Below are 20,137 nucleotides of genomic sequence, written 5' to 3'. Positions count from 1 at the left end.
GGGGAAACAATGTTTTTCAGACCGATCGACTAATAAACCTACATGATGTGGACTGGATGACAGTCCACCGCCATCAGATGCACCTTATCAGCGCAACCCCCCCCCACCCCAAAAAAAAAACGGAATCGAAAACTAGCAGATCTAGTTCCCATCAATCTAGTTGAGATGACTAGATTTTTTAAAATCGTCAAAACCGACTTTTCCATTTCTGAAACGTCGCTGTAAACCTGGTCAGACGGTGCACGAGGATCAATAACCCGGTTGTAATGCACTGAACTGAACCCCAGATGCCCCGCCCTCTCACCCAGCCACCATCCATCACATCCACCAATCCCTTTGTTGCTTCTTTTATCTGTGTGTGTATGTGTGTGTGTATATATACATACACACATATACACACACACGCATACGTTTTTGGGAACTTGACTGGAAGCCCCTCCCTCGTATCGCTCCGTCTGATTGGCTGACTTGATGCTGTATACATTCCATTTCTGTGGAGCCGTCTGTCTCTGCTCCTTTATGTTACCTTGCCAATTGAACGTGTGTTATTGTTCGCTATGTTCCCTTCCTCTTTGGATGGGAAAAAGATGTTTTTTATATTAGTGGGATTTTTTTTTTTTTTTTTGGTGGGGAATACTTCTAACGTTTTGCCAAGACCTCTTCATTCTAGGGGAATGCGGTTGTGTCGTTTGGCGTGTCTGTTCTCACGCGGACCGCCGTCGGGAGGTTTCGGCGTTCTGTCGCCACATGTTAAGCCTGGCCTTAGGTTTGTTTTTTTTATGTTTTTACTGGAGCGATGTTCTGCTTGTAAGTCCGTGCTGAGGCTTGATCTTTAAACTCCCTTCCTCCTCCTCCTCCTCCTCCTCCATGTGTACATTGAACTGCAGCACTGCTCTTGTTTGGGCGCGATATGAGATGATTGATCCGAAGCACTTGCTGTCCTTTACTGCCCCAATCAACGATGCAGAAGATGTTCTTTTTTTATTTTTATTCAGACCGTTTTAAAAAAAAAGGTCTTTCGCTGTGACTTAAACTGAGCAGCTGTGTTACTCCTTTATCATTTTAAGTCTCTTATTTTCCTCCATCCAGTTTCTCATTATTTTTTTAAGACAAATGGTTTTATATTTCTTTTTTTCCTTTTTTTTCTCTCAGTCCTGGTCGATGAAATGTTGTTATATTTTGTTTATAAAAACTTGGGTAAACAGGCCTTTGTAAGGACAAAAAAATAAAATTTGTACCTTTTTTTTAATAGACATGTGTGATGGGTGTTTTTTTTTAATGCAGGTTTTGTAAAGATTCAAGTATTCCTGTCTGTGGTGGTAATGAATAAACCTTGCTTTTGTCATTTTACTCCACTGGGAGGCGCTGTTGAGCAGCTTCTATTAAGCAGCGTTCACCATAAGATTACACTTTATTAATCCCTGGGGGGAGTTCAGGAGAAAATATTAACCTTTGCGGCCCATGTCTTGTATTTATGGTAGACTGGAGTCGGTCTTTTATCAATAAATGTTTATGCAAATATATTCCAGGTGGTGAAGCCTCGGCCGAACCATCATAAAAAGTATATGAGAAACGGTTATTTTCCCCACCGTTTGATGTTTTTATTTTATTTTATTTTTTAATCTAAAAGCCCGCTCCAACATGGCCGGTCAGGCCATTCCTTGTCCTGTGCCCTCTACTCCCACCCCTCTGATTGGACCCGGCAACTGCTAGGTGACACACGGCGTCCCTCATACGACGCGGGTTTCCGCCGCCCCACCTTCACCACCGGCTTACCCTTTGACCTTCTGGGAGCAGTATATATAGCATGGGAGCCCGGGGAAAGGCCTCTGGTGGGCAACATGAAGCGCCTGGTCTCTGCGTGCTGCTGCCTGCTGGCTCTGCTGGCCCTCGCCGCTGCAGGTACGGAGAACAAGGCATGGGGTTCTGGTTTTGACGTGTGGTGTGCATTATGGGTTGATTGAATTATCAGAGCCGAGCGGCTGGGCACAATGTCTGCGGTGGGAATGCTGAGCTGATACGACGGCATGTTTCAGAGGGGTGTCTATTCCTCAAAAGTCATTTGTTGCTTAAAAAAAAAAAAACCCTCCCGATTTGAATGGGGTGCATGTGGAACTGGTAGATGAGTTTGATGTTTACATGCAGTTTACAGATGCCTGGTGTGGTACTGCATTCCAGTCTGAGACGCTGAAACCGATCCGTGAAATCAATGCATCTATAAACACTGAGACGGTGTTTCTTTAATGGCCAATGGGTTCTTGGTGTGTGTCGGGGAAACCCCCCAAACCCGTCTCAGGTCTTTTCAGCCACACTGACATTACAGTCATTTTGATAAAACCGTCGGCATAATCGCCAATCGTGGTTTATAGCCCAGGGTTGAGGTTACGTCCAAGGATTGTGGCAGGTTTGACTGGGTTTAGGGTGGCGGTGAACTCTAAATGGAAACGGCCGCGCTGATGCCTGGCCCCAGCCCCCGCCGCCGCTGGGCGGGGCCTTTGTCCGGCTCCCTCCTTGTTACCTGTTGCATCAACCCAGAGGACCCATGGATCTGTCTGTCCCACCTTGAATTCTTCCCCTTTGTTGTGGCCGTTGCTTCATAGCAGCGGCGGCCCCGCAATTAGAATCCCTGTAATGATTTCGGAATTTGGCTGACACGCGAAATTGTCGGGGACTTTCCCAGTGTCCAGTTACTAGCAAGGCTGTGAACGTGTTGACTTAAAAACGGTCCGACAAAGGCCGTTACGTGCAACCCCACAAGCTGCCTAATATTACAATACGATACAACCAAATTGTTGCCTCTTTTGGACTGTATTCTCACATTTGGTTGACATTTGGCCGGATTCAGGTTGGCTGACAGGGTACCCTTTGCCTGCCCTTGCGCTAGTGTATTTTGGTCTCGCCAGGCTCCCACAGCGAGGCGTCGGGCTTGAGTCAAAGGGCCTATAGTAACAAAACACGACCAACAGTGATGGCTTATGCCGACACTCAGCACTCAGAGCCACTCCTTTCAGACGTCGTCTTCGTCGCAAGCATTGGCTTGGGCGGAGGAGATGCCGTTAATCAGAAAGCCTGGCTGGACCACGCCCACACACACACACACACACATAAATCACAGCGTGGACTCTCTTTGAACCATATCGTGTCGTAGTAAAGCCTCGCCGCTCGCCTTCGTTTGCCGAGCGGCCCGACGAATCCAACCCACGTCCCGCAGACGGTCCAGCTCCAAGGTGAACGATGCACATCAGAGTGTCATGTCAGCAGGCAGTATAAGCAGGTTGCAGCTGCTCAGCGCAGACAGTGGATGATGCCGGAACTGTGAGGGGACGGCAAGAAAAGCTCATTTGTTTTAAACACGCGGTGAGCTGATCGGCAATTCGGGAAAGTTACCGGGGAGGGCTTTGACTCTCTGAACCTGAAAGTCAACCAGATCAGTGATTCTCAACTTTTTTCATATCCGGCGCCCTCGGGTTAGTCCACAGATTTGATAAGCGTTAGGCCATGGACGCCGCTTGGTAAAATGTCTCTGGGACCCAAATCTGAGCAGATTTCTATTGATAGATATGATTTTGAGTCTATACTGTACAACGAGCGATCGATAAAATTCATTATTGTCCATTCTTTAAACGGCGCTAATGTCAGTCTGAAACAGTGACGAGGTATAACTATGAATCATTGTGGTGGGGGCCCCCTGGAAGGTCTTGAAGGGCCCCTGCGGGTCTCCGGAACCCCACATTGAGAAGCTCTGCTGTTGATGACACACGGCAGGTTTTAGCAAAACCAAACCCTTAACAGCTACAGCGAGAAAAGGGTGTATTTATTGTGCTTGACAATTGAAAATATCCCCATTGTGCCACCCTTCTGACGTGCTGCAGCACTGCATATGCATATGCCTGCATATGCAGGTGGAGTAGGCGCAGGTGGAGGAGGTGCAGGTGGAGTAGTGTCACTGCTCCTCTAAATAGGAGCAGGCTCATCCCTCCTTCCCTTCGGCCCCCCGCCGACATGCTACTGTTTCCGTTGTAGAGGGACCAGGGAGCACGGAGCAGGACCCCGCCACCTGTCCCCCTCCATCCCCACCCCCAAAGGCCCTGCCCAGGCTGAGCTGCAGCAAAAGCTGGGGCCCGGGGCCCGGGGCGGGCGAGCTGTGCACACGGCGCCCTCTGAATGCCGAGGGGGGGGGGGGTCGGAGATGTGGGGTTCATTTATAACGTTCCCGAGTTAAACATCCCTCCCGCAGCCCCCCCCCGGACTCCGGGATTGTCACGGACGCGATGCCTCGTTCCTGGACATCGATGCAGAACTCCGCCTTTTCCCACGTCCGAGTGGACGGTGCTGTAGGCTGCGCGTGCTCGGATGAACTCATCCGTCCAACCCCAGGGGTCAAGGGTTCTGAAAGACCTTACTTGAGGAAGAGTAGATCTCTACCCCTGCAGAGACCATTTACATACCCATGTAAACCCATGTAAATACCCATTAGTTTGTTAAAAAATGACTCGTCACTACCGACCGAGTGGCTCATTTTCGGCGTGTTTGTTTCAGGCCGTGTTGGTCAACGCGAACGAGCAGCTGCACATTCAGAAACGCACGCACGCACCTCGGAGCGGGGTTTCGAAAACACGTAAACCCCGCCCCGAGGCATGGTCTTTGCTTTGAGGCTGCGATACGACTAGATCGACCTAAGATGACGGGATCAGCGCCATAAGACGCAGAATCACAACGGAGCGGGCGAGGAGCGCGGCTTCCTCCTTCACCCCCTCCTTCCCAGGCCCCGCGTGCGGGACCTTCTGCCCGGTGCCCGTTTCAGATGAGACAGGACGAGGTAAGATGACGCTTCGGTAATACCTCAGGGAGATTTAGATCTCGGGCTTGGGAGATCCAGACACGAGCAAAAAGAAAAGTGCTAATACCGGTTTTGGGTTGTTTCACCACAGAAACACATGATTATTATCATAATTTTTTTAATTATTATCATTATTTAATACTCTTCCTCGGGGACTGGGGAGCAGCTTCAAAGCATTTAGTGGTCGTTGACGTGTTCATCACGGTGCCCTTCAGCTCTTGCAGGAAGAGCTTTCCTTCCCAAGCTCTGGAAATCCTTCGGCTTCAACCGGCGGCTTTCAAAAGCAGCTTCATGTTATGGCGCAGTTTCCGGATGTCGTGAAAGTCAAACCTTGCCTTTATTATTTTTATTTTTTTCCCCGGAGACTGGTTTTTGAAACAAGCGCACGTGACTCAGCGGTGGTGGAATAAGCTCTGAGGTTCGAGGTCCCCTGCATTCTCTGAGGATACTTCCAGGATACTTAGTCCTCCCTGCACTACATTTCGGAACTGATTTTAAGATTTTACTGATTATTCTGTATTATGTTTTATTTCAGATCTCTTAACCACATATGAGTCTGCACAGAACCTGGGGTGACTTTGATCCTCCAGTCCACATCGTACTCAAATACGAGTATAAGAACATTCAATGCAATGTAGCGTTTGCTCCTTACAAATTAAACATCAATTTATTTAATTTCAGTCTCTTTATTCTTTTAAAGTCTTTCAGGAAAACTAAATAGTCGTTGCAGTTACTGATAAATGCAGTGGATTAAAAAGGAAGGGGAGGGGTTGGCTATCAGGCATCGTATCATGAGCACTGAATTGTTTAGGGGTGAATCAGGGCCCGGAATAGAGGAGGCTCCGGTCCTGGAGGGGGATGCAGGACGGGGACGGAACACAGAGTCCCGCGGCGCCGGGGCCCACCGGGGTCCGAGCGCTGAGCCCTCCATCCGGGTCCAAGCCCCGATCAGACGGGACGGCGCTTGCCTCCTCGCCTTGGAGGCATAGCAATTTTCCACATCTCCCCCCAAGTCCGCATTTGTCAGTAGCTGCAGAGCGTCGTTTGCATCAACAGCGTTGGGAAATAAACATAATTAAATCCTTATTTGATGCCAGAAGGAGATAAAGGAAAGATGCAAAAACATTGCCTTTTTTTGTTTTTATTTGTACTGTATATTAGGCCCAACACATAGGAAACGATGCATGTACTTTCCTACCTTTAAAGCTCCCTACAGCTATGGAAGCCATTTGTCCACCGCCTGTTGTTGGTGACATATATTAGTTTCTATTTTATCTGATGATGAGCAGTGGGTCTGGGGACACTAAGCCTCTCGATCGCCTGCTTGTTAAGGTGTGAAGCACATGACAGACTTTAAAAACCCTCCCGGTAACATGAATCGCAGGGATGCATTTGGCCGTCGTTTACCACAGCGCGTTCCTCCCCGCCGCCTAAAAAGTGTGACAGGCCCTCGCCGGAGGCTATAATTAAATAGACAGAGGTCGAGGCCATGTGTTCTCGGGTACATTTTGGTTTGCCGGGGCCCTGTGGCGTTCAGTGGCTGCGCGGCGGAGCGGAGGAGGGAATCCTCTGTTTCGGATTTACTTATTTTGAAGTCATGGCGACAGCAAACAGAGAGGGTTGAGGGGGCGATGGCGTCTGTTTACCTGAACACACTCGCTCTGTGTGCGCAGGCGGCTCCTCAGCTCTGAAACTGCACCGCGGGACGGTCTGTCGCTGGGTTATTGACCCCCGGAGACAGAATCAAACCATCTGGCGCTTTGTTATGGAGACGGAGCTCATGGCTTTGATACATGATCAATGTCCATTATTTATTTAGAAGAGGCAGATTACGAATCGGATTCACTTCACTCACTGAGGATGCATGGATGCACAGGAATTTGCTCGGAGACAACGGCTTTTCCTGGAGACAATTGCTGATCATCCCAAAGCACCTGGTTTCAGAACAACAGGACCTCACACGTGGTAGAAAGAGAGGTTTCCTAAAAGCAGATCTCAGCTTCCATTTGGTAGTGGCTTTCGTTTCAAATGATGTGGGAGTATTGCCTGCTTCAAGTTTTAAGTTCCCCAGAGTTTTTAATTAAAAAAACAAAACCTTCATATATTTTTTTGTGTGTGTAACTGGAAATGGACTGATACCAACATTGGTACTGGATATCAGTCCGATAGCAGGCTAAAATAAAAAGAAATATCCTCAGAACTGCAAACATCTCATCCAAAATCCATATCAGAAATCTCAGATATTAACAAAAAAAACCCTGATTTTCTGCATTTTGATGCATAGAAGAATGTAAGCAGAAAAAAATGATTGTATCACTCATGTTCTAATGAGCCCAACGTGAGGGTCACAGTCTTTACTGTCCAGTAAAAGTAATGGGTGGGATCAGCCAACGCCTGCAGTTTAGAATTGTGAGTTGGTACCGGTAGGGTGAAGTCTGTTCCATACTATAACAGTATGTGGTGTGCATGTCCCCCCTGATGAACCAACACACAGGCTTCACCATTCAAGGAGCTGCAATCTGAGCCCCAATATGAGAAAGTGTGGGAACATTGGATCTGCTCGAAGCTTTAGACGCGGTTCGGACCATGCTCTAGCATTGCAGACACCATTCCACAATGGGCGGCTCTTGCCAAGCCTTCGGGTTTCTACATTTTCTTCTCCGGCAGACAACTATTTTCCACTGTTAAATGTTGCATCTTAAAGCCTCGGCAACATCAGCATTTGTGGCTGGGAAACTAAGCACTCAATTCAATTCATTTTTAATGCATCGGTCACGAAGCAATTCATCCGAGACTTTGTACTGATTACTTGTTTTTCGATTTAATACCACATGACATACTATTTCTGCATATATTTTTAAAGACTCGTCTGAAGAGTTGTCTTGCCAGCCGATCTGGGATCAGTGTTTCGATAGGGACCCATTTTCTCTCCCCTTACGCAGCCATAGACAAAGAACTCAAAGACGATCCTGAAACGAAAGCGATTTTGACCCACTCTCCTCTCTCTTCCCCTCTGCTACACCCAGACCTTCTGACCGAGGGCGGCCTCCACGATGAGGAGCCGGCGGTGCGGCTGCAGCTCCAGCAGCCCGAGGCGGACCTGTTCTCCTGCGGCTGCCCCCCCGCCGAGGAGCACGCCGGCCAGAGCTCCTCCAACGACACTCCGGCCCCGGAGAGGCCGATGTGTCAGCCCTGCGACCCCCGACCACCCCTGGAGGCGGCCGCCAAGGAGGAGCCCGCTCCCGTGGGGGACGATGCCCGGCCGGCTATGACGGATGAGGACCTGGATAGCAAAGAGGAGGACGAGGAGGAGGACGAGAATGCCGAGGAGGCACCTTCCCGCGTGGGTGTGGCCGGGGAGGAAGATGGAGAAGAGGCCAAGGAAGAGTCTGAAGGGGGGGCCGGGAATTTGGAGGAGCGGAGCAGCGAGGAAGATGAGACCGTTGGGGAGAAAGAGGAAGAGGAAGAAGCTGAAGAAGGTAGCCTGCTGCAAGGCGACCGGGCAGAGGGAGATCCTGCTGTGGAGGAATCCACGGAAGGTGAAACGGAGACAGCTGAGGCAGCAGCGGAGGAGGATGGAGCTGATGAAGCCGCTGAGATTATTGACGACACCGTGGAGGAGGAAGCCATTCCAGTGGAAGATCCAGAGGTGGAAGATGCTGCCGTCGACGACACATCAGAAGAGGAGGCATCCCAGGACGGGCAGGAGGAGCCCCTCGAAGCTGAACGACCCGAACCAGTAGCGGAGGCCATGGACGTTTCCGAAACTGAGCCAGAGGGTGAATCCGAGGGACAAGAGCTGGAGGCGATCGCAGACCTCGGGGTGATTTCCGACCCAGAATCGGACCCGGAGGAGACGGTAGAATCCGAGCAGGAATCAGAAGCGGAAGCAGGAGCGGTGGAGGCAGGGCTGCCGGAAGTGGATGCAGAACCCGAGACAGAGCCTGAGGTCAGTTCAGAGCCGGAAGGAGGGGCAGAACGAGAGGCACCCGAATCCGAAGCCGGGTCAGAGGCGGCAGAACCAGAGGCGACAGAACCAGAGGCGACAGAACCAGAGGCGGCAGAACCAGAGGAGGCAGGACCAGAGGCGGCAGAACCAGAGGCCACACCGGAAACCGAAGCAGAGGCTGCTGCTGAGGAGGCCACTCCAGAACCTGCTTCAGTGGAGGAGGCGGAGGTCCGGGAGGCGCCGGTGGGTGTAGAGGAGGTGACGGTGGAGGAGGACACGGTAGAGGAGCCCAGAGAGACCCAGGCCACAGGTAGTGATAAAAATCACCCAAAACATGGCTATGCTTGCGTGTGCAATTTCCCAGTATTTCTGGCGTTCCAAACCTCAACGTTCAAAACTCTGATTATTTTGACCTTTTACCGAAGTAAAAGTATGATCAATCAATCAATCAATCAATCTTTATTGTCTTGTTAGGAATGTTGTGCAGTCAGGTAAAAAACAATAAAAACCCTAAGAAAACAGCCCTACTCTACAAACTACCCTAACGTATCGTATCGTATTGTAGTGAGATACCCATTCTACATTCTTTGCAAGTACAGGTATTAAAGTACTTTTTATGACGTACTCAAGTATCAAAAGTAAAAGTACTTATTCAACCTTGTGACCCCATATTTTGGTGGGCTGACACATTCCATCCTTAAAGCATGAGCGTCTATTTGTTCAGCTGAAAGTGTTGATTTTATTTCAGTTTTGGTTGCATTCCAGTAAAAATACCTCGTTGGACTCAGAACTTAAAGTAAAAAGTTGAGCCCCGGAGGCTCTGACACGCGTCGCAACATGACACGCCCGGTGTTCACAGCTGCTGTAAGAGATGCTGTCGGAGTCTAAAAGCCTGTTCCATTTGTGGATTTAATTCCACTCAGATTCCGGATTCTTTTCAATTTAGTGTTTGTTTCAGCTGAAGAGGGTTTACTTGTTGTTTTGTACCCAATGTATTTCCAAGGCAAGACTTTTCTTTCATTCTCGCTCTGTTATGTGAGTGTGCTTCGCCCTGAGAATATGACACCATTTTGTGTGTGTGTGTGTGTGTGTGTGTGTGTGTGTGTGTGTGTGTGTGTGTGTGTGTGTGTGTGTGTGTGGGTGTGTGTGTGTGTGTGTGTGGGTGTGGGGCTGAAAGGACATCAGGAATAACCTCTGGCAACGAAATAGTCAGACAGAAATAGACCAGGAAGGGGATGGACAGACAGGGAGACAGCCTGATATAATAGCTTGGACATCGCACCGTGCAGATGGCCCGGTCACTCAGCGCAGAGAGGATCGATGGCCCGGGGGCGGGGATCTCATCCAGGGCCGCCCTGGAAAATTCAAAATGATGCAAAGGTCCGGACATAAACATTTATATTAATATAAAATCCCGTTAGACAGGATTGCCCGAGGTAATTTAAATGTTGGAAAAAAATATTAACTCAAGTTACCAAAAACGAAGAAGTATTAAAAATACTGAAATATATATATATATACTAAGTCATGTGACAGTAACAACGGGCCTTTGACAATATTGACTCCTCAGCTAATTGCAGAGAAAAGGATGCTCAAGGATCATGATAAAACTAAAAGACCGTTTAGACTAGTACTGTATCTGGGGGTTGGATCCTGATCCGCTGGGGCTTGAGTTTGACACCAAGGAACCTCAGTCAGGCCAATCACCAGATGTGTTTTCACTGGCACCGTAGTGGATAAAATGCTAATTGCTTTTTTGACACTTAACAGATTTAGGAGCAAGCTGTAGGAGCAGGTGGCCCCGCGCTTCGAGGATAGGTTCTCCATTTTTGAACTCAGGCCTTATTACGAGTATGTCGGCTCCGCGAGCCCGCGCCACCGCTCTGCCTCCTGCCTCCTCGCTGTGCTAAAAATGCCGTCCAGCCTCGCAAACATTTTAAATTCCTTTCTGAAAAAATCGAATTTATGAACGATGGTCTCCGCCATTTTTTTTTTTTTTTAAGTAAGACCGGAGTTGAAAATACATCTACGTCTTTTCCCCCGACTCAGCTCCCGGAGAGGAACCAGCCGGACCCTCGCTCAGAGACCGCAGCCACATCGACGAGACCCTGCGCCTGGCCAACGCCGAGCCCTCGGCTGAATTCTCAGGTAAATGGGGAGCAATGCCAATTGCGTTTTTTCCGGCGAGGTTTCGACTCCTCCGCCGTCTCGAGGAATGGCCCCGCTGTGAGGAACGGCTTTTTTCAAAAGGCGGGGCTCGAGAGGTCTCAGCAAGAGCCGCGTCGACATGAAAGAGAAGCACATGTGGTTGCAATGTCGGTGAAGGAGCGTTTCTGGTGCTTCTCCGCGGAAAACATTGTGAAAATTGCTTCATGATGACACAGGCCGCTCGGAGGTCTGGCGTGTGTGTGTGTGTGTGTGTGTGTGTGTGTGTGTGTGTGTGTGTGTGCATGTGCGTGTGCGTTAGAGGTTTTGCAGTGCACATGTGGCGGCAGGTGATTAAACTGTCTCTTATTGTGTTTTTGTTCAAATAAAAAAACAAAAAACAATACACTTAAGCACAAAAAAGCAGAGGGCTTCTTTGGCCTGAGGTTCAAACCATTCCACAGATACAAACAATAAGAAAAGCTGTTGCATGCTGACTCCTTTAAAACATCCTCATCATTCTCTCCCCCTCCGCTCTCTAGCTGCCATGAAGAAGCTCATGAACATCTACCACTCGGCCATCAAGCCCCTGGAGCAGGCCTACAAGTACAACGAGCTGCGGCAGCACGAGGTCACAGGTAGCTCGGCTCGGAGCGGACGTGGAAAACCCGCCATCGGGAAAGTAAAACTCCGCCCCTTGGATTTCGGTCCGTGGAGTCCACCGTGTGGATTCAGATCATTGGCGTCAACCCGATTTGCCGGATCGGCGCACGGCCGGAGCAAAAACGGGGCGGGGCGGCCCGGAGTCCCGACGACACGGGACTCGGTCGAAAGGCATTCGCAAGTAGACGTCAGCCATTTGCTAAAGACCTCATCGCTCTTGATTGGGGAACTGATTCCCTCTCACTTGTCAGGATCAGTCAAAGCGTAGCAGGCCTCGGGCTTTGTTCTGCCAGACGAGGTTTATTGTTATTTATTATTGATGGCTTTTTCTCTGGCAGAGAAATTAGACAGGAAGTCAAAACCGACAGTGAGGCGAAGGGGGCTTGGAGATCAAAACCTTCTCAGGGGGTTTTTCCTGCAGACATATGTCATCCCGCAGCTGTTCCGCCTTCATTCATCTCCTTGGTCTTCCAAGAGAAACGGCCGTGCGTGTAATAAATAACAATTTGATTAAAAGGGGCTTTCGCGGCCAACCCAAACATCAGAAGTGGGGGGACGGAGTCGTTGCGATCGGGACGCCCCGGACAGAGCGGCGTGAATCAAAGCAGACTCACCGCCGGGCTCGTAAGAGACAGCGGGTTTCTAAACAAGAGCTGCGTGCGGGCCAAACATCCCAGAACATTGTTTAACGGCGCTTGAGGCCGGTTGAGCGTGGTTTATGCAACTGCATCGAATCAAAAGAGCCTCGAGGCCGCCGCGCTGTCGCCCTGTGTGTGTGGGTTGTGAGACCCCTTGTGGCGGAGGATCGAAGAGCGGTGGGAGAGGGAAGGACCAGTGGTGGGCAACCTTTTTCACATCAAGGCCCCTCGGTCAGAACTGCACGGGCCCCCATTTGATCAGATTTTGTCTCCGGGACACCAGTCGGAGAAGATTTTTATTGGGAGATCTGATTTAGTGGTGTCTATTCTCTGGTTAGGGAGACCAAACATTCTCTCTGTCTTGTAAATGAAATAAGGGCTGAACTATAAATCATTTCGCCGGGGACCCCCTGGAACCTCATCGCTGAGGGTCCTCACTGACCCCGCACACACACACACACAGGCGCTGTCCTTTTCTCCACGCTGCAGATGGTGAGATCACCTCCAAGCCCATGGTTCTGTTCCTGGGACCCTGGAGCGTCGGCAAGTCCTCCATGATCAACTACCTGCTGGGTCTGCAAGGCACCTCGCAGGAGCTCTACACAGGTACACAAGCTCCTGGTCCTCTCTCTCTCTCTCTCTCTCTCCCTCCCCAGTTTCCGGCCATGGAAAGCCGAGTCTTCCGAATGTCTTCCAAAAAGCCTCCACTGTCCATGGACTCACCGGTTGGCGCAGAAAGTCCTTGTTCAACCTCCCTCAAGTAAAAGGACACATAACAGAGCAAATCCCAAGCGACTGAACGCCTATTCTCACTAAACCAAGGTGCAGGTGGTAAATAAAACGTGTAGAGTAACATGTAAACTAGTGCTGCACGCTGAGCGATCACAGTAATCCCAGGAAATGTCACTTGATGTCGTTAAAACGCAATGATATCTCCTTGTGAATTCTTAATCCGGTGTGTAGAATTACGTGTAACGATGCAGCAGAGGTTCTTATTGAAGTATATGTTAATAAAGCAAGACATGAGACTAAATGATTAGTTAAAAAAAAAAAAATTGACCTACAGTACCATCAAAACAGTTATATTGCAGTAGAAGACATCATAGCATACTTTGGTGAAGGCAACCACATATTCGGACTTTCAAGCCATCCGGCAAAACTTCAGACTACCCAAAAAGAGTGTGACCATGAATGCACCCATTCCGTGGTCTTCTTCCTCTCCCAGGCGCGGAGCCCACCACCTCCGAGTACACGGTGGTGATGCACGGCGACAAGCTCCGCACGGTGGAGGGCATCGTCATGGCGGCCGACAGCTCGCGCTCCTTCTCGCCGCTGGAGAAGTTCGGCCAGGGCTTCCTGGAGAGGCTGGTCGGGATCGAGATGCCCCACAAGCTGCTGGAGAGGGTCACCTTCGTGGACACGCCCGGCATCATCGAGAACCGCAAGCAGCAGGAGAGAGGTAGGACGCCCGCCGAGGGGGGGAACGCACCAAAACAATAGGCACAGTGCGGCCACTGAGTCACTGATAGGCCGGTGGAAGCCATTTCGTAGGTATTATGAAGGTATTATGGGATACAGTATGTACCGCATTTTCCATTACTCCAACCGTTTTCCATTCTCGCTATTCCTGGTCGGGGTCCTAGGTGGCTGGTGCGCAGACGTTAGACAAGATTACACCTTAGACAAGTCTCTTCAGCTGTGAGGCTTATAGGAAACCTAATAACCACAAAAAAAAAAAACAGGCAATCCAAAATCAATCAACAGGTAGGCAGGGATGGAATAAGTAAAGCATGGGCTCGCCCCCAGGTTACCCCTACAACGAGGTGTGCCAGTGGTTCATCGACCGCGCCGACCTGATCTTCCTGGTGTTCGACCCCACCAAGCTGGACGTGGGCGGCGAGCTGGAGATGCTCTTCAGGCAGATGAAGGGCCGCGAGTCCCAGATCCGCATCATCCTCAACAAGGCCGACAACCTGGCCACCCAGGACCTGATGAGGGTCTACGGGGCCCTGTTCTGGAGCATGGCGCCCCTGGTCAACCTGACGGAGCCCCCGCGGGTCTACGTCAGCTCCTTCTGGCCGCAGGACTACGCCGCGGACACCAGCCGCGAGCTGTTCATGAAGGAGGAGATCTCCCTGCTGGAGGACCTCAACCAGGTATCTCCTCCGGATTTCCATCCCAGAGAACTGTTACGAATGTCGAAAAACGTGTCCGTCCACCTGTTTATCAGTTTTTTTTTTTTTTGTTTTTTTTTTCTCATTCCACTTTCTCCTTCTGCTCCAACCAAGGTGATTGAGAACCAGCTCCAGAACAAGATCGCCTTCATCCGCCAGCACGGCATCCGCGTCCGCATCCACGCGCTGCTGGTGGACCGCTACCTCCAGACCTACTACGACCGGCTGGGCTGGTTCAGCGACCCCCACGAGGTGTTCAACGACATCGTCTCCGACCCGGACAAGTACTACATCTTCAAGTCCGTCCTGGCCAAGACCAACATCAGCAAGTTCGACCTCCCCAGCAAGGAGGCCTACCAGGACTTCTTCGGCGTGAACCCGGTCTCGGGCTTCAAGCAGCTCTCCCAGCACTGCGGCTGGTCCGGGAGCTGCCTGCTGGACAAGATCGAGAAGGCCATCACCCAGGAGCTGCCGTCCCTGCTCAGCAGCACCGGCGGGGCCTCCGACGCACCGGCGCCCCCTAAGGCCGCCCCGGCTCCGCCGCCCCCGCTCCCCGGGACCTGCGAGGGCCCCGGCTGCGAGGAGAAGCCCAAGAACCGCTGGCGGAGGCAGTGAGGAGGGAGGAGGAGATCGGAGAGGAAGCACTTTCCCTGAGTGACCTTCCACCGCTGTATTGCTCCGGGGATGGGGCACTGGAAGACGGAGCAGAGAGACAGATAGAATAAAAGTGGGGTGACCAGATGGTGTTCAATAATCATTCTTAGTGTTTGTTTCATCTTGCATTTGAGTACTGTATTTTGCAGTGTTTACTGCACCGGGACAACTCCGATGTGAATTTCAGAAAGGTATTCCGAATGAACTTTGAATTGGTTTTACAAATTGAGAGAAAAAAAAAAGGAGAAAATTCTGGCTTTCTTTCATATTTTCTTAAACTATGTACATTAACCTCCTCCAGGGTGTTAACGCAAACTATTTCGACCCGCTCTGGAAGACAGTGTTGGAACCTCAAGACAACTGTCCAACCAAAGCGGAAACTTTTGCCAACAATAAATAAGTAAATGATATCTATATACTGTATGTATATTCACTCAAATGGTGAAAAAAAAAAAAGCCCAAAAAAACACGGTCAAACAGTTGATGAGTTTGTCTTGATTCGTGCGTGAAACCAGCGAATGTTCACAAATGTCTTGTCGTCGAGTGTCTTATCATTGACATGTTTTTACTTTATTTATTTGTAGTTTTCTTTGCAGCCAGCTGAGGATGAACAACCGGCCGACGTGGTCCCACCCCAGGTGATGATGCATTTGTATATTTGATGCCGGTGTGCGTTTTTGTTGCCTGTAACGCCTGTTTTTGATGGTTTTTACCTCGGCAGAGCTGCGTGAGGGGGGACATTGCAGTGCAGTATTTTTCTTGTTCGTCTGGTTCCGTGTGTGACTGTAGACTTTATGCGTGGTTCAATTTTGAGTAAACAAACAGAGGAAAAATGTCGTCCCCTTTTATTCCTGCAAATAGTATCGCAGTGCAGGTCAGTCGTTTGCGCCTTGCACTTTAAGGAACGCACACACACACACACGCACACACACACACACACACACACACGCACGCACACACACAAACACACACACACACACACACACACACACACACACACACACACACACACACACACACACACAGACATCAATATCTACTGTATTAGAATTGCAAACATGGTATTTTGAAGCTGCATCACAAAAACACAGGCTCTATCCACATTCAAAAAACAGAGTTGATAACAATAAATTGTTATAATTAATTGAAATGAATAAAATGGATTTGCGTACTGTGGAAACACCGTGTTCTGTTTTCACTGAACCAAATTTCCAAGCGCTCATTTGAAGGACGCTCCCCAGCGCCGCAGTGGCGACACGCCGCCGCCAGGGGGCGCCTGAGGTCAACCTTTCAGTTGCTGGTTTAATCGGTGACGCGTGAGCACGAAGAAGAAGCCGGAGCCGAGTTGTTGGCGACGTTCAAAACGTCTGTTCTCACAACAAAATGGCGTTTTTCAAACAAAAACAAAAACAGGACCTGCGTGAGCGTGTCTGCAGAACGAAGGGTACAGTTCTACTTCATGGAGTATTAGTTAGTCTGGCCCTGGGTATGAAGTACTTAACACTAACATGTGAAATACTTATTTACCTTTGAGCATGAGGAGGAATGTCAATGTGCTACCGTCACTTGTGCTGGAGTCGTTTAGTTTTCGGCGCGTGAGTAGCGGGTCTGGGTGCTTCTTCCACCCCATTTGGAGGCAGGAGAGGCCGTACGTTTGTTCAGGTAAACGACGTATAAACAACGCCAGTCGGATAAACCACGTGTTGTGAAGTGTCTTCAAAAGCCGCCGTCGCCCGGGCGTCGCCGAGACGGCACCGCCATGAGCTCCCCACGCGGTCCCCCCGCTTCACGAAGCGCTGAAAACGGAGCTGTTATGCTCCTTTTTTTCCGACGGGTTAATCCGGGTCTCTGCGGCGCCCAAGGTTTGAGGTTTTGTGTTTCCTTTTTGCCGATGTTACCACCTCACAGATGATGCATTCTAGCCATTGTAAGATGCCGCTACGCCCCGCTTCGGCCGGACCTGGCCAAGATGGCGGCGCGCAGGGACACGTCTGTGAACTTGACGCTCTCCTCTCCTCTTTGTGTGTTTTTCTTTGTACGTCAGTTCGCCAATGTTACGTTTAGTCGCGCGTATCCCACCTACAGCCGCCAAGATGTTCTGATCAGAGGATCACAGTGCAACCGGGCCCTTACGAGCTAACTATTAGCCTTAGTTAGTGCTAAACGGCAAAAGAAACACACAGCACAAATATTTTTGAAATACTTTCACCTCCCTCAGGTGCAGTTTTGTCACGGACAGCCGGTATTGATTCCTCTTTCTTTCAAAGGATTTGTGCTGGTATGTGCAGCCAACAACAGAGCAGTTCCCGTGCTCAGCCCTTAGCTTCGACATAACGCGAGCGGGTCCGGTGAGTGTGAGCTGCGGTGGGTGAATGGAGCGTGTTGAATCAAATGTTTTGTAAAACAGACAGCTCGCAACAAAGCGACTGCGTTGTCTTATTTCAAAGTATGTGTGTTGGTAGACCCATCAGAGACCCAAATGTATGTGAAAGAGCACTGAAAAGGGGATTTTTTTTTTCCCCACAATAGGTCCCCTTTAAATCATCTGTACAAGGACGAGTTAATAGTCACGCTTGCTTTCAGTTTTAACCTTTTTCATTAAATCCATTTGGCTTGTTTGTTGTCACTGTTTCATGGCCTTCCATTAATTTAAAGCGCTTTGAGTTGTATGTTGTGTATGTAAGGTGCTGTCCACACAAAGGTTATCATTATTTTTTATTATTATTATTATTATTATTATTATTATCCTCTGATGAAATGGAAGGGAAATAAATGGATGGATGGAGGCTCAATCATGGTTCATCTTAGATTGGTTTACGCTTTTAGTCATTAAACTGAGAGTTTTAATCCAAAGCAAAGCATAAAGAAATCCACTCAGACCGCTCTGTCTGTCTGTCTGTCTGTCTGTCTGCGTTTTACACCTGGCTGGAGAGACGCACATGCCTATTGAAGTGACTATTAACTATTGAACTGAAGCACCTTTGTTTGACGGGTCTCTTTCCTGCTTATGTGTCCTTGGGCAAAACACTTTAACTGTGCACACACTGAAAGCAATGTCCTGTCTTATGTCCTGCCCGAACACCCCAGCATAATCTCTTGAATTTGAACATCGCAAGGCGTTGATTGGCCAAGGCCCCTAAAACTGATGCTCAGGTTGGTGCCACACTGCTGAATGAATACACCTTTTGGTTGGGTTGGGTAAAAAATAAAATTATAATAAATAAAGCAGAAAAGTGCCAGAAAATAGCGCGCCGGGTATGCGTGTAAGCCCTAGCAGTGGTATTTCAAATAATGGCCAGTGGCATCCCATAAAACCCGTCTGTGTTGGGTGGATTACGCTACAAATCCCAGAACTCCGCTCAAAACTTTTTTTTTTCCCCTCCCTCCAAGACACTCACTTTCTTTTCTCCGAGGTTCGTCATCTTCTTCTTCCTCTGATTTGTTTGTTTTTTCTTGGTCACTTGAGGCGGTGGGGGTACTTTTGTTTTTAACCTTTTTTTTGGTGAACGTTCATCCATATCGGCAGTTTGCTGACCTCAACGTGCTACGCCGCTTTATCAAATCCACCGCAGCTGCCTTCCACCTCTTGCACATGCCCTCACTTTGCATTCTTGCCAGGAAAGGCGGACCCCGGCCACCGACAAAAGAAACGACGAAAGAGCATATAGACGAGCGCATGCAAGACGCAAATACAGGGGGTGGCCGTGTCTTTCGTAGTGCCAGCTGAAGTATCAAATGTGGAAGGTTAAAGTTTTTTTCAAACGAAGTAATATTAACATTAACACTTTATAGTGACAGATTTCTTCCAGGAAGTTCTCCACATTTTCACCCCGGGCCTGCAGCAGCGTAGAAAAAAAAAAAAAAAAAATGTTATCGTGAACATTATGTTTACATGCTCATGGACAGAATAACTTCCATGTTTACATGTTTACGTGCTGTGTTTACATTTTACTGTTATCCAAAACATGAAGCCACTCGATTGCCCTGCATCTGTTGTTATGGATTTTTCATAATCATGACATTATAAATTCCTGTACCTGCCTGTCTGTCTTTATTGCTGTCTGTCTGCCCGCCAGCCCGCCTGTCTTTCTTCCAAGAGTTCTGTCTGTCTGCCTGCCTGCCTGTCTGCCCACCCGCCCGCCTGTCTTTCTTTCTTTCTTCCTGTCTGTCTGCCTGCCTGCCTGTCTGTCTTCCTCACTGTCCCTCTGCCTGTCTGTCTGTATATCTGCCTCTCTCTCTCTCTCTCTCTCTCTCTCTCTCTCTCTCTCTCTCTCTCTCTCTCTGTCTGTCTGTCTTTGTACCTGTCTACCGCTCTACAATACAGATTTGAGTTGAACCGAGTTAAATCCTCTTGAGCCCCTCCGCTTGCGTGCGCGTCGCCGCCTTTTTTTTTTTTTTTTTTTGCGTGCGCGCCCCCAGACAGACTCCCCCCTTCCCTGTATTTTGTGACCGAACCTCGCCCCCCTCCACCACCACCACCACCCACCCACCCACCCACCGCCCGTCATAACAGCTGGGAGAGAAGCTCCGACAGGCAGGGAAGGAAGATGGTGGCAGAGCTCCCTCCGCCCGCATAGACAGCGTCCCGGAGCTCACCCTCCTCCAGCCTCGTCGGGGAGGCGGCCAGCGGGAGAGCGGGAGCACGGGGAGCCGCCGCGCCGCGCCGCGCCGTGGCGTTTTAGTCAGCCGCGCCGGAGGGACCCGTGGATATCAAACCACCGACGCCGTGAAGCCTTCTCGCGGATAATCGAAGAAGACGAATCCGGATCGCGGGTGTCGGTACCCGGAGGAGGTGGAGGAGGAGGAGGAGGAGGAGGAGAAGAAGAAGAAGGAGGAGGAGGAGGAGAAGAGGAAGAAGAGGGGCTTCGGGCTCCCGCGGGTGGCCGGGTGAGGGACACCCTGCCCCGGGCTCCAGCAGCCTCCGTCCGCCGGGGGCTGGAGCTCCGCGTCCTGCAGGAAACACGGCCTGGGAAAAGTTTGCGAGCTTTTGGAAACTTAAGGGAGGGGAGTGGGGGGCGGGTGGTGGCGGTGGCGGGGGGATCTGACGTTTTGCGTGCGCTAAAAAGCTTCGTTC

At 49.9% G+C, this 20,137-nt stretch overlaps 1 protein-coding gene across 1 annotated transcript; it reads left to right on the top strand.

The window, feature by feature from the left end:
* The first annotated feature begins 1,767 nt into the window (after positions 1-1,767).
* On the top strand, positions 1,768-16,086 carry LOC307229706 (sarcalumenin). The gene is made up of 8 exons (XM_079999753.1): positions 1,768-1,902; positions 7,867-9,099; positions 10,839-10,937; positions 11,477-11,572; positions 12,725-12,841; positions 13,461-13,694; positions 14,042-14,391; positions 14,524-16,086. The coding sequence occupies exons 1-8, from the start codon at positions 1,842-1,844 to the stop codon at positions 15,022-15,024; spliced, it is 2,691 nt and encodes an 896-aa protein (XP_079855879.1). The 5' UTR covers positions 1,768-1,841; the 3' UTR covers positions 15,025-16,086.
* The last annotated feature ends 4,051 nt before the right edge of the window (positions 16,087-20,137 follow it).

Source organism: Zeus faber (assembly GCF_960531495.2).
Source record: "Zeus faber genome assembly, chromosome: 4".
Taxonomy (NCBI): Eukaryota; Metazoa; Chordata; class Actinopteri; order Zeiformes; family Zeidae; genus Zeus; species Zeus faber.
This window is presented reverse-complemented; position numbering and strand designations above follow the sequence as displayed.

Bases quoted from the DNA above. Each gene is read 5' to 3' on its own strand.
- LOC307229706 (XM_079999753.1), top strand. From the start codon at position 1,842: ATGAAGCGCCTGGTCTCTGCGTGCTGCTGCCTGCTGGCTCTGCTGGCC. The intron at 10,938-11,476 runs GTAAATGGGGAG...TCCGCTCTCTAG, and splicing joins GCCCTCGGCTGAATTCTCAG to CTGCCATGAAGAAGCTCATG. The intron at 14,392-14,523 runs GTATCTCCTCCG...GCTCCAACCAAG, and splicing joins TGCTGGAGGACCTCAACCAG to GTGATTGAGAACCAGCTCCA.